Source organism: Trachymyrmex cornetzi, unplaced genomic scaffold, assembly GCF_001594075.2.
Source record: "Trachymyrmex cornetzi isolate Tcor2-1 unplaced genomic scaffold, Tcor1.1 scaffold16, whole genome shotgun sequence".
NCBI lineage: Eukaryota > Metazoa > Arthropoda > Insecta > Hymenoptera > Formicidae > Trachymyrmex > Trachymyrmex cornetzi.
The window spans coordinates 942859-956515 of NW_017296201.1; the positions used below are offsets into that span (position 1 = coordinate 942859).

General features: G+C 31.1%; 2 protein-coding genes across 5 annotated transcripts in view; one reads left to right on the forward strand and one right to left on the reverse strand.

Moving 5' to 3' along the window:
• The window catches only part of LOC108758593 (E3 ubiquitin-protein ligase TRIM33), a 6432-nt gene extending 1090 nt beyond the window's left edge, over nt 1–5342 (forward strand). For 2 of the 3 annotated variants that reach the window (XM_018503593.1, XM_018503595.1), the window contains exons 3-11: nt 853–1133; nt 1207–1317; nt 1619–1813; nt 2406–2518; nt 2688–4007; nt 4120–4285; nt 4363–4549; nt 4645–4797; nt 4869–5342. In XM_018503593.1, the coding sequence (XP_018359095.1) occupies nt 853–1133; nt 1207–1317; nt 1619–1813; nt 2406–2518; nt 2688–4007; nt 4120–4285; nt 4363–4549; nt 4645–4797; nt 4869–5042 (2700 nt within the window). In that variant the 3' untranslated portion in view covers nt 5043–5342. The remainder of the gene's footprint in view (nt 1–852; nt 1134–1206; nt 1318–1618; nt 1814–2405; nt 2519–2687; nt 4008–4119; nt 4286–4362; nt 4550–4644; nt 4798–4868) is intronic. The other variant, XM_018503594.1, reaches the window with a different exon arrangement.
• A 3382-nt stretch (nt 5343–8724) lies between these two features.
• Nucleotides 8725–13072, reverse strand: Sas-4 (spindle assembly abnormal 4). 2 transcript variants are annotated; one of them, XM_018503588.1, is made up of 4 exons: nt 12983–13072; nt 9280–12895; nt 9033–9174; nt 8725–8885 (listed from the first exon to the last, which is right to left on the reverse strand). In XM_018503588.1, the coding sequence occupies exons 2-4, from the start codon at nt 12882–12884 to the stop codon at nt 8754–8756; spliced, it is 3879 nt and encodes a 1292-aa protein (XP_018359090.1). In that variant the 5' UTR covers nt 12885–12895; nt 12983–13072; the 3' UTR covers nt 8725–8753. The 2 variants fall into 2 exon arrangements, with proteins under 2 accessions (XP_018359090.1, XP_018359089.1); XM_018503587.1 differs by lacking the exon at nt 12983–13072 and having other exon boundaries at nt 9280–12897.
• Between the last annotated feature and the right edge of the window lie 585 nt (nt 13073–13657).

Here is a 13657-nt window from a genome sequence, read left to right on the forward strand (position 1 = left end):
TATATATATATATATATATATATATATATATATATACATACACATACACAGGGTATTGCGTTTCAAATGATCATCCCTAAAAATTTTCTTTGCAATTTTAGAGAAGAAAATGTGAAACAACTTTTCAATGTCAAATCAATAACACCATTTTATGTCCTCCTCTATATCATACAACTTTTATCTGAAACATTTTTCTCTAAAATTGCAAACAGAAAATTTTTGAGTGATGATTGTTTAAAATGTAACACTCTGTATATATGCAGAGTTCATCAGTGTAGTTGAACCAATTTTGTACCCTATGAGAAAATTATCGACTACACACCTAATTATCAACTTAACGATATAAGTCAGATGCATGGATAACGTAATGCACGCTGCTGGTTGAACGCGAAAACATATGTTTGACGTTGAATTGTGAAAATAGTTACAAAATTTTATTTTTATTACACGTGAAGATATTAAAAATGCGCCTTTTTCTCAATGCGTCCAAACCAGCAATTCACATAATGTATTCACGCATCTTATCTGTATTGTCAAGTTAATTAAATGTGAAATTGATAATTTTCTCATAGGGTAAAAAACTGGTTTGATTACTCTGATTCACCTTGTGTGTGTGTGTGTGTGTGTGTTTGCATGTTTGCGTGCGCGCGCGCTCGCGCACTAGATCTTTTTGACTCAGTTTTTGATCAGAAACAGTGCTATACAATTCGTGGACAAACTTTAAGAAACACTTTGTGTGTGTATATATAATCTATGATTATATATCTCTTAGATGAGAAAATAGAAGAAATTTTTTAAATGAATACCTAAGTTGAAACGTTGATTAATCATAATGGATGAAACTATTTTAAGGCTCATCAAAGATTGAAGATTACCAAGGATCATATAATTAAACCTAAGGATGAAATAGTAAATGATAGAGACAATGTTAAAAGAGGAAATAAGAAGATACCTGGATATTTGTTTTGCACAATTCATTCCCATGAACAGTTATCTTTATTTTGTCAAACATGTGATAGACTGACTTGTAGAGACTGTCAACTTAGTGAACATCGTGACCATAAATATAAATTTATTCATGAAATTGCAGCCGAAACTCGTACTTCCATGTCGATTTTGCTTAAAGAAGTAAGGTAGGATTTATAAAGTAGCAATCAATAAAATATTAAAGGATTATAAATTTAAGATACAAACAATATTTTTTAGTTACAAACGGGTATTATTAAAAAGTGCGATGAAAGTTATAGAAGATAGACAGATTCTAATATTGGAGAAGAAAAAAAGTCTAGTTCAAGATATAACACAAATGGTAGTACAGTAAGTATATATTATAAATCAGGATCCAGAAGAACATGATCATAAGGCATGCGCGAAGAACTGCGGAGTTAGTCGCATACTTGCTGAAGTGAAATGGCAACATTTCGGTAAACATATGGCTTACTTAATATAAACAAATCGCGTAGCAATTCTTCGCATGCACCTCGTGATTGTGTCCGAACGTTCCGGCCCTAATTATAAATACATATGCATTAAGTGCATACACATATATATGTATATTTGCATTAAATATATAATTCGATTAGTCACTTATTCTTGTATCTTATTCTTTTTGTATCAGATTAACAAATGCTATTAATACAAGAGGAAAGCAATTGGTGATGAGGTTAAATGAAGTGTGTGATCAAAAACAGAATACATTAAATGAGAAAAAAGTTGCTTTAGATCAATTGTCTAGACTTACAGATCATTGTATACTTTTTGGTACTCATGCTTTGAAAAAAGGATCGGACATGGAATTATTATATAGTAAAAGGTATACTGAAATTATAGATATCTGTTACACACACACACACACGCGCGCACACACACACACACACATGCATATGCCCTAAGATGGAGCATTTGAAATATTACTACAAGCTGTTATCTTTAAAAGTATGCAATATAGCAAAACATGCCTCAGAGAAAAGTTATATAATTTGAAGGGGATTGAATAATAGTGATTTTTAATTTTTGAAAAAATTAATTTTTTAATATATGAAACAATTTTAATGTTGAATTTTTAAAACGAAATACTCTACATTTTATATCAGATTGGATGACATTGAGATATTTCCAAAATAATATAATTAAACTTTATTTGGTTAAGAGCTTCGTATTAATCAACCTTTAAAATTGTGGTAGCGCTGATATTATTCAAGATGTATCGCACGAAAGATATATCTCTCTATATGTTAATTAACAATGTGTATGGACAATATAACCGCACATATTTGATTATCTTGAACATTTTGAAAATGTCTCGACGAGCTACAAGAATATGCAAAGTATTTTCAAAGATAACAGCTGCAACACTTTAAATGCCTCATTTTATATATATATATTCACACATAATAATATTACAGATCTGTTACAAGCCATTTACAAAGAATAAAAAGTAGACGAGCTGATATTCCAAATCCTGAAATACCTGTCAGGATACATTTATCTTTAGAAAAAGTACCAGATTTAATAAAAGGTTTGTAACACTAAACCATTTTTTATCTGATTTTTTACTTTTATACTTTTGCTTTGTTTTTTACTGTATAATTAATTTAATCCATAATTAGTGATTTAATCTTGAAATTAGAAAATCACTCGGTTATATTTTACATGTAAGCATAATTCAATTTGTATTACTTCTACAGTGGTGTCATCAATCGGGGCGATAGTCGTCGATGGTAGAGTATATCCGTCCATATCTCCTGTGGCTGCTAATAACAGCACAGTGTCTTATAGTGAGTCACAAGCCGAACAAAAGCAAATTACGAATTCAATAAATAATACTCACCCTGATGGTGTTATGCCTGTTGTCATTCAGCAGGGATTACCATTACCTGTAATGGTAACACAACAATCCACTAACGCACCACAGAATTCTTATCAGCAACAAGCGTCTCTGCATCTTCCACAGCAGCAGCAACAGCAGCAGCAGCAGCAGCAACAACAACAACAACAGCAGCAGCAGCAGCAACAACAACAGCAACAACAACAACAACAACATACTCAACAATCACAAAATTATATGCAACAGTATATCGCACCGCACAGTATGTCACCTCGATCATCGCCACAAGCACATCAGCCACGAGTACCGTATTCTGTCAACTATAGTAATAACAGGTTGCAGCAACCTCCATTGATGCATCAACAACGTCCATTGGGAACCTGTCATCAACAACAAGTAACATCATCCACGCATCCACATCAGCAAGCTCAAAATCTGGATCAGCTCGGACAGAACACAAGTTTACGGGGGCTTCTCGCGCATAATTCTATTCCACCGCCTCCATATCCAGCGTTTCGAACATCCACCAATCATGTACCGTATCGATTTTCTCCTGGATATAGATACTCTTCAAATAGTAACCCTCAGAGGGTCCAAGTACCACCACCTCATACATATCAAGCAACAAATACATCCATTGTACCTGTGACGTCACGTTTGCAGCAATGTAATTTAACTTCTCCGTCAACGCAGCACATTGGAAATTATCCCATCCATCGCTGGCATATACCACAACAAGCAAATCCTTGCCTTCCTTATACTTTGCCTCGACATCATATACCTACTTACGCACCAGTTCCTACCAATGATACATACAAAATTACTTTAAGAAATCAACAGACTAGCAATAGTCCAAAATTTAACACCAATGTAAGTGCCAGTTCATGTGACAATCCACCACAGTTGCAAAATTCAGCTACAGCTTCATTGTTACATGCTGTCAGTTCGTCTATACCTAAAACACCTAGTCCTGTCACCACTCCTGGCAAGTCGGATGATACCGAGAAGAGCTTAGATAAGTTTTGTCAGAAATCATTGAATGATCTAATGCTCACTATTGCGAAATTAGATAGTAATGGAATCTTAGTGATACCAGAAGCTCAAAAAAATCAGGTAGACTCGGCACAAGTCGATAGTTCCACTGACGAGGATATAAACTCGATAGCTGAGAATGCAACGGGTTAGTTAAACTCGATATTATTTCACTTTCTTAAAAATGTTAACTATACTCTTATTTTTTACATAGAAAACTCGGCTTAGACTTTTCATCTCAATTTATATGTCTTTTCCAGCAGATAATTCGAAAAGTACAACCGCTTCTATGGTGATGAAGGACGATCCAAATGAAGATTGGTGTGCCGTATGTATGGATGGAGGAGACGCAGTACTGTGTTGCGATAAATGTCCAAAAGTCTTCCATCTTTATTGTCATATACCTAGTTTAAAATCATTTCCAGAGTAAGCCTCCTATTCATGGTGTATCTTTATCTCGCTTTTCCTTTCAACTATTATTAATTAAGCATCTTTTTTTGTAGCGAGAGTGAAACTTGGCAGTGTATGTTGTGTACAAATGTACTTGATTGTTCGGACGATACATCGAACAGTGAAAAAAGATCAAACGGTATGAGCGCTAAGGAATTACGAATTGCACAAAGGATTGTCTTAGAACTTTATTGTCAATATGAGCAAAGCTTACCTTTTCGGGAAGTTGTATCGAACGAGGTAAGCACGATAGGAGCACGACGAGGAAGCACCATTTTTTCTCGACATTAATGTTTGACAAGTCAAGATAATTCAATGAATGTTTTTATTTTCAGATTACTGATTATCATCGAATTATCAAGAAGCCAATTGCGTTAGATATAATCAGAGATAAATTAAAGTCTGACCATGTAGACCATTATACAGATCTAAGACAAGTTATGGCGGACATTAGACTTATGTTCAAAAATGCTTTTACATACAATCCTGTAAGCTGATGAAGATTTTTAATTCTTATTTTATTTACCATTGTCACCTATTTACATTCCTTTTTTTTCAGGTTGATTCGCAAGTTTATCAAGAAGCTAGAAATTTAGAAGAGTTTTTTGAAAAGTTGTTATTGAAATGGGCACCAAATTATGCATACGACGACCCTTTCCTCACACCTGACAAGGAAGAAGATGAAGAAGTTTTTCCACCCAATAGAAAATATAGACGCATAATTAGTGATTAATATAGAATAAGTGAATTGTTAAGTGTATCTCGTCGGAATCGTGTTTGGGAGTAAATTATTTTTACGATTTACAATTATCGTATTAAACAGTTAATAACTTGATAGAATGTGATAAATACTATCTACACTTTTTCGCAATATGATAAATACTTAAAATAGTTGAAAAGGCAAATCACACGAACATTTATTATATGTTCTCTTTTGAAATATTTATAACAAATTTTTTCAATTTTTCGGTTAAATTGACGATATTAAATACTTCAGGATGACAAGGTGACTGTTAATGTAATATATAACTTTTGACATGTTTCATTTCTTGAATATATGTATATATATATACACATACATATGTGTGTGCGTGTGTGTGTGTGTGTGTGTATATATATATCAAAGTGAGTCTTAATGGATGTCTCAATGTTTTATCATAAGAGGTGAATATTTCATTCTCTCTTATATGTTACAATCGATAATTCATCTCCCATGGTAAAATATCGAGGCATTCATTAAGATTCACCTGTATGTGTGTGTATATATATATATATATATAATTATATTATATAGATATATAAGTGATGTGCTAGATTTTTAACCCTAGCTATATGCATAGAGGAAAGGCCTCTATTATGAGATACCGAGTTCATTTTAGGTAAATGCTAGAAGTCCATAGGCAGAATTTTAAAAAATAATAGGTTATTTTGAAGGGAATTTAATAAGCTTTAAGATAATTTTATATAAAATTTATTATACTATATTCAAATTCCATTTTTTTTTTAATTAAAGAAATGTAAAAAGTGAGCAAATCGCAAAATCAAAACATTGTGCTCCTGATACGAGATGCCCCAAAACGCAAAGTATATCAGTATTGTAATCAAAAAACTTTATTTAATGTTTCTAAAATACAAACAAACACAGTCAATCAACGTGCACGAAAAATAAGCATGCGGTAGATTATACCCAGAACTCGCCTTCAGGTAGTTGGAATCAAGCATCGCAGAAATAGGCACTCGACGTTCATTCCGGTTGTCTTTTTTTTATTATTGTACAATAATATTTATATTTCAGCAACGATTTTCACTATGACGTAGGAACATGGGTTATTTTATATTACAAATACCCTGGGTATCTCTCATATTACGATTTCCACGCCTTATGGTTTTATAATCATCAAATTTAACTTCTGTAATTAAACAATTCAATATATCCCATATTTTTCTATTAGTACCTTACTCTATCACTACATGAAGAATTTATTGCCAAATATTAATTTATTAAATAATAAACAAGATTTAAAGGCTCGTTTTAATGAAACTTGAAGATATCCAAATTCTAAAATCTTGTTTTACAAAGACTACAGGTATGATCTAATAATAAATTTTCTACTAAATAGTTTTCAATCCAAAAGCAATAAATTCATGGTGGAACCAATAGATAGCGTTTATTAGTTTAGCAGAACACTATCTCATATTAGGCGCCTATCTCATAATAGGGGACTTTTCTGTACCTTTTTTTTTATCTTTGATATACACGTTTGTATCCCTCGGATCCCATCCATATTTGTTACCGTAAAAATGGACATTTTAATTAATCTTTTTTTCCGATCGATGGAGAATTGATTAAGAATAAGTTCATGATGTGTAAAAGTCGATAGAATTAAGGAGTTTCGAGATATATAGGTTCAAAGAAAAAGAAAAGTTCAAAAACATGAAAAAATCTCGATTTAACAAATTGTACTGGAGTTTCTGAAACCCCAGTGTGTACTTCCTCAGTCCTATTGCTCGTAACCGAGCGTGGTGACTTCTTATGCCTGTGGTACGTACGCTGATTGTACACAGTCATAAGGGACCTACAGTTTAACGTCATGTGTATAGCTAGGATTAATTATAATTAATTAGGTAATATATTTTTAGCAGGGAATTTTGAAACACGCATTACTTCCTTTTTATCGTTATTTTGTTATAACAATTTAGTAATAATTTTGCGAAAATTATTTTTATTCGTTACTTGTAACGAATAATGTGACGCGCCGATACGTTAAAAATAACGAATTTACTCTCTCTTTTTTCAGTAAATAACGAATAATAATGACAAGCTACTTTTCAAAGTCCCAGTTAATTTTAGTGCATTTAGTTAGTTATCGTTACAATCATAAAAAATTGCAACATTATTATCAAATCGTTATTATAAAAAATATCGGTAAAAGTTACTTTAGTTTCATTTCCTGATGTTTAGTACGTTAATATCATACACTGCTTGAAGTTTTATCACGTTAGTAAACTACAAAATGCTTAACATATTATATTTGATTAATAATGTAACTTGATATACAATTATTTGTTGCATAACGATATTTTTTTGTCTTTTGACTCTTATCGTATGCAAAAAAGATTTTATAAAAAATATATATATATATATATAGATAATAAAGTTTCATTTATACCACTTTCACTAAGTGATTAACTTTTTAGACGCAACTTTTTGTACTAAAAAAAATTGCTTTGAAAAATCATGGGAGGATAAGGCTATGAAACATTTATGTGTATATTTTTGAATATATTTTCAATTATATTTATATTTTTTATTATTAAACAGTTTTTTTATTGATTTTTTAATGCAATTTTTAACTTTCTTCCTTGATGGAAAAATTTGTTGAAATTTCTGAAGGTGAATTTTTCAGCAAAAATACTGAAAAATCGCCGAAATTAAAATCTACTTCTTTTCAACCAGGAAAATTCTAATTTATCTGATTGAATCTGATTACCCGAGTGTAATATTAATGTGATATTCGAAAAGTTCGTACAGTTGCAAATATAGTGCAACTGTAATATACAGGAATATAATATATACTAAATTCTTTTATTATACTATACTCGCTGCTGTACAAAAATCTTAAATATTACATTCATATTTATGTTAACGATTATGCGAAATAATTCTGCGTCTTTTGATATACTATTTTAATCGTACCTTTAATTATTTTAAAGATAAATTCAATTTAGAGGATCTTTATTTCTGCACTGTCTGAACTGGTGCACACAGGGAGTACGTTCCAAATCTCGATTTTGTCAACCCGAGTATTATTTTACCTTTGTTGTTCACCGAATGCTGAACAAAGATAAAAGATACTCGTAATCTGCTCGTAATTCGAGAGTAAGAGTCGAGTTTTGGAATGCATCCCAGTGCAATAGATTAAAGTGAAACAAACGTATATTTGTTTCGCCTTAACTTATTGCAACGTGTGCGGAACATGGAGAACGTAAACAGTAGAGGAATAAAAAATAGACCTTTTGATTGCATCTATACTACCATTTCTTAGTAATTTTTTACTTTTCAGCTCATGAAGGCAGTCTGTACAAATTAAACCCGCTATTTTATTTGTGTCTTTTTGTCTTACATATAAAAGCATTTAAACTGATATATGTATTCTTCTCCACATTTTCACTAAAGAACAAAGTATTTCAATGCATATTGTTTCGTCGCAATAATAAATAGAACATCCTGTATATAAAATTTTCAGTCTTTATTCACTTATTATAATGAAAAAAATCAGCATTAAGTTTTAAATTCTAATAAAAATAATTATTATATATCTTCATTTACAATATATCAATTATGTAATTAATTATAACATTCACATTTCATGTACATATATATATTTTTTTTTTAATTTATTTTTACTGAATTTCATTAAAAAGAATTCTTGATGGAAAAAATTTATACATCGTACGAATCCATCAAAAGGTTACCATCTTTATCTTTTAATCGTTTTCTTCCACTAGAATAACGTGTTTCTTGAGTACCATCCGCATAAACTAGCTTTATAGTACCATCAGGATATTCTCGTCTCTGAAATATTCAAACAAATATTTATTAATCGATATTAATTCAAATTTGCACATTTATAGAATTCTATTTCTATAAAAAAAAAGCAAAATATGCGAATGGGAACAATGTATTTAAAATACAAAATAAAAAGTTGAAACACTCATTCACCTTATGTGCTTTTGTATGAATTTCTTTTTGTCCATTTGGTAAAATTAAAACCTTGTCACCGTTAACAAAAGTTCGAGCTACTGTTCCGTCTGGAAATAACACTTCGACAGTCCCATCGGTCATACGCTTTTCCACTTGACCACTATATACAAATATAATTTTTTTTTATTAATGCATTATTTAGAGAATAAAACAAAATAGCAAATTGGAACAAGCGGGCGCGCGAACCGTAATAAAATAAACATACTCGGGAAATTCTAAAATCTCTAAGCCATCGGAAGTTGTCGTATGCCACGTTCGAGTTGTGGCATAAAAATATTTTATTCTCTTATTTTTATCAGTTTCACGAACATCTCCATTGTAATAGATCATTTTTGTAACTTCTCGATCGGGAAAGATCTTTTTGACATTACCATTTGGATACCAATATTCTATACGTCCATCAGCAAACTGAATTTGTTTTATAGCATCCATACTGTTCCTACTAATCTGATTCTGAGAAGCGGAAGGATGCAATGTAGAACTTAAATTCTTCTCAAGTGACAATGTTCGATCTTTCCTTATTTCTTTTTCTATTCTTACGTCATTTTCAACTGAATCCTGATTTAATTCACGAGATTTGTTAGAACAATACTCTATATCATTTGCAACATCGGCTGTTGTATGTCTAAGGTCTTTATTTGTAGAACTTGAACAGGATTTACCATTGCCTTTTGCACTCAGATTTTGTATTTGTGTAACTACTGGCTGGTGATCACTCAATACATCCTGATTTGTGTAAAATGGATTTTGATTTTCTATTAAATCCGATGTTGCGTCTTTTAATAAATTTTCGTATAAATATCGCTTTTTTACCGCAATGTTTTCTTCTGTGAGTTTTTGATTACATTTAGGCTGTGATTCAATTTCAATTTGTTTATACTTTTCCTTATTTGTAAGTGCATCACTCGTTATTTTTTCAAAACCATCATTTACTTTAATTGATTTCCTAATCGACTCATTTCTAGTTTTGTCTTCATTTTTATCATCATTGTCAGGCGTGGAAGTATCTGATGAAGTATTTGATGAATCGTGACGCATCTTTGTTAAAGTCTCATTGGATGGAGTCACAACAACGCGTTTGTTAATTTGATTGATAGCTTTCGTAATTACTTGCCCTGTGTTCCTTCTAAGATTTCTGATGTTTGTTCTTTTAATATTTTGTAGATTTGCGATTTCTTGTTTCAATTTTGATATCTCTACTCGTAACACACGAAGCTCGCTTTTGTACCTTGATTCAGCAGCATTCCATCTGCTTTCTTTGATGTTCAATTCATCCCTCAATTGTTCCAATTGCTCTTGCAGATTTTGCGCCTTTTGTCTTTCCATTTTACTTTGCTTTGCCTTCTCCTGAGAATCGCGAATTCTATTTTCCATTGCTATCTTCTCCCGCGCTATTCGCTTTTTCTCCTCTTGTAATTGGTTTTCTACTCTTCTTCTATTTTCCTCAAAATCCTTTTCCTTCTCTGCATATTGTTTACATCGAATCATCTCCTCTTCTTGTAATTTTCGGCGTTGAAACAACAAAGCTGAACTTTCCTTTCGAAATATGTCTATTTCTTTTTCAAGTTCTAATAAACGATTTTTTAAAAGGTCTGTTTCGGAAGTATTCATTTGATTAACATGTTCCTCAGATAAATAACAATCAACCTCTCTCACATTCGAACATATTTTCGCTATCTCTTCCGTTATTTTTTCCGACTCACTTTTCAACATATATTCTTTCCTTTTATGTGTACGTAACTCTGGAGTATCTAATGATAATGATGATGACGATAACGACGACGACAAAATAGATCGCTCTTCGTCAGATGTTTGAATAATTTCTTCAATTATTGAAGTAATTTCGTTATTATAGCCTGTATCTTTGTCGGACGATTCGTCATTATAATTTGAAGCATTTTCTTCTTCGAGAACATGTATAGTTTTCATCAAACGATTATATGAATTTTTTTTGTTATATCCTGTTACATCTTGCTGCAAAGACGATAGTCTTGGAGTGTCGACCGTTTTTTTATTGCTGATAATGTTCACAGGGGAATTATGAATTTGTTCCTCATAATTAAATGGCAGTTTCTCTTTGACATTGAATGATTCTAACGTATCAGTGGAACAATCATTCCAATCCTGTTGTTCGAGATAATCATTTAAAGAAGAATTACTTGCTATATCAGATACATCGATTGAATCTATGGTTCTATATTCATTATATTCTGAAAATCTAACATGATGACCGACATCCGCTTCACTTTCATATGTTAATTTAAGTTCATTTCTCATAGAAATGTCCCCCTCTTCATCACTATTCGACAATATTGTAGTAATAGATGTATCGTGATTTTCTGAGTGGTTTGTGTACACTTCATTGCTTTGCAACACTTGATTAGCAGGTATAAAACAGTTCTGTGTCCTTTCTGGGATATTATCAATATTTATAATATCCCCATAGGGATTGATAGTGGCGGCGTTAGTATGAGAATGTTCATGAAATTCAAACTGCTCAACCTGGCACTGTACATCTGATTTTAAATTTCCAGCGTGTGCAACTTGTTGAATCATTGGCTCGATCGTATCGCTTGTTTGTCCACTTTGCTGTTTTTTACTTGCCACAACGCTGTTCCCATTTGTTTGACCTAATTTATTCTTTATTTTAAATGGTGTAGACTGCTGTAAGAATGCGAGTACTGTACTTGAGGTTGAACAAAAACTAGAATTTTCCGCCTTTTCTTCCAAGAGTTCAAATATTCTTACTTCTTCTAATTCTCTCTCTGCTTTTGAATCACAGTCTGATATATTAGTTTCTGACAAATGTTTTGATCCATTAGAAGTAACGTTAGGTATGACTTGGTTAGCAGAAGTAATAGATTTATTAAAAGTCTTCTTCGGTAATGGAACAGTTTTTAAGCTTAATTGTCGCTTTCCATTTGCAATAGAAACATTATCCAGAATTTTTGGTGATACATGTCTACGTGCAACAGAGCTCTTGCACTTATTACCTCTATCAATATGTTGTGTATTAGAAGATAAAGGCGTGTTATACCTTTTCATAACTGCAATTGGAGGACGTAAATTTGCAGACATTTTAAATCTTGACAGTCCTTGACCTTTCTTTAAAAATGGTTTTTTTGTCTTAATCTTCGTATTTGTGTGTGCTTTTGACATAATTTCTGATTCTTTCCGTAATTTTTCTTCTAGTATTGTTTGAAAATCTTTTTTTGATGAAGAAAGAGGTATGTCATCAATTGAGACACAATTATTTGAAACATCATTCAATGAGAGTGACTTTATATCGTCATCAATTAAGATACAATTATTTGAAACATCATTCAATGAGAGTGGCTTTATACCTTCTATTAATAAATCACTTAATTCTTTTTTCTGTGACAATACACCAGAACTGTAATCTTTCATAGAACTTTTATTTTTATCAGCAACTGTAGAAATGCAATCTGATGAATCTTTACTTTTCTCCTGATTATAATCTTTGTATGCTGGAATAGCATTTGCTGATATTCTTTTATCGATTGTTTTTAATATGCCATCTGAATTTTTCACACTGTATTGAAGCTTTGAAGCATTATCAGGCATTGTTTCTTTTACATCCATCTCATTCTCCTGGATAACACATGTGTCCTTCATATTTTCAATAATATCAAAGTGTGTTGGCAAACCAAGTGCTTTATAAATGCGATCTTGTTCGTGACTTAAAATCTCCCTTTGCATTCGTTGTTGCTTCAATAATTTTTCTTGTTGTTCTATTTGCCATTGCTTTAATTTCTGCAAGCGCTCAGCTATAGACGCTTCTATATCCATGATATTTATATCTAAAATAGTTAAAACTTGAAAAATTATTTTTTTTTAACTCCTACCAGTAATTTTTTATGCATATAATAAAAATAAAAATAGCTTACTTAAAAAAGTATATAATGCCTTTTTTAAAGCATTGAAAAATGCAATATCAAATGAAGGATAGTTTGATACACATATAAATATATTTAAAGCTTAAACAAGACAAATTGCATTTGAGAATCATGAAAAAAAATTTGATGTCCAGATACTCTGAAAAAATATAATAAAATATAAATATAATTTATAAGTGGCATTTATAAATCTGTTCTTGCTAAAGTTTGATTTTATATTTAAAATCCTAAGGCCCTGTACACAATGGAAGAAACATCAGAGAGAGACAAGATTATATATTAAATATTAGAAAAATAAAAAATTAAGAATAGAGATTAAACGCGTACACAGGGCTGCGCACAAAAGAAAAAATATTAGAAATAAGAATACATGTTAAGATTTCAACCTATTAGAAATTAGTTGTATCAAAATACATGGTTTCTAATAAGTTGAAATCTTAATATTTATTCCTAATATTTCCTTCATTGGGCACAGGGTTTTACATACAATTAATACAAATAAGATATAAAATATATAAATATTTTATTTGTATCAACTGTAAGTTATGTTTAACCTCTATTTGCACCATTTAATATCTCTAATTATTTATTTATTCCTGTTTTTAATATTTCTTCTTTTCTATGTAGGGCCTAGTATTAAATAAATGTTATATATATATATATATA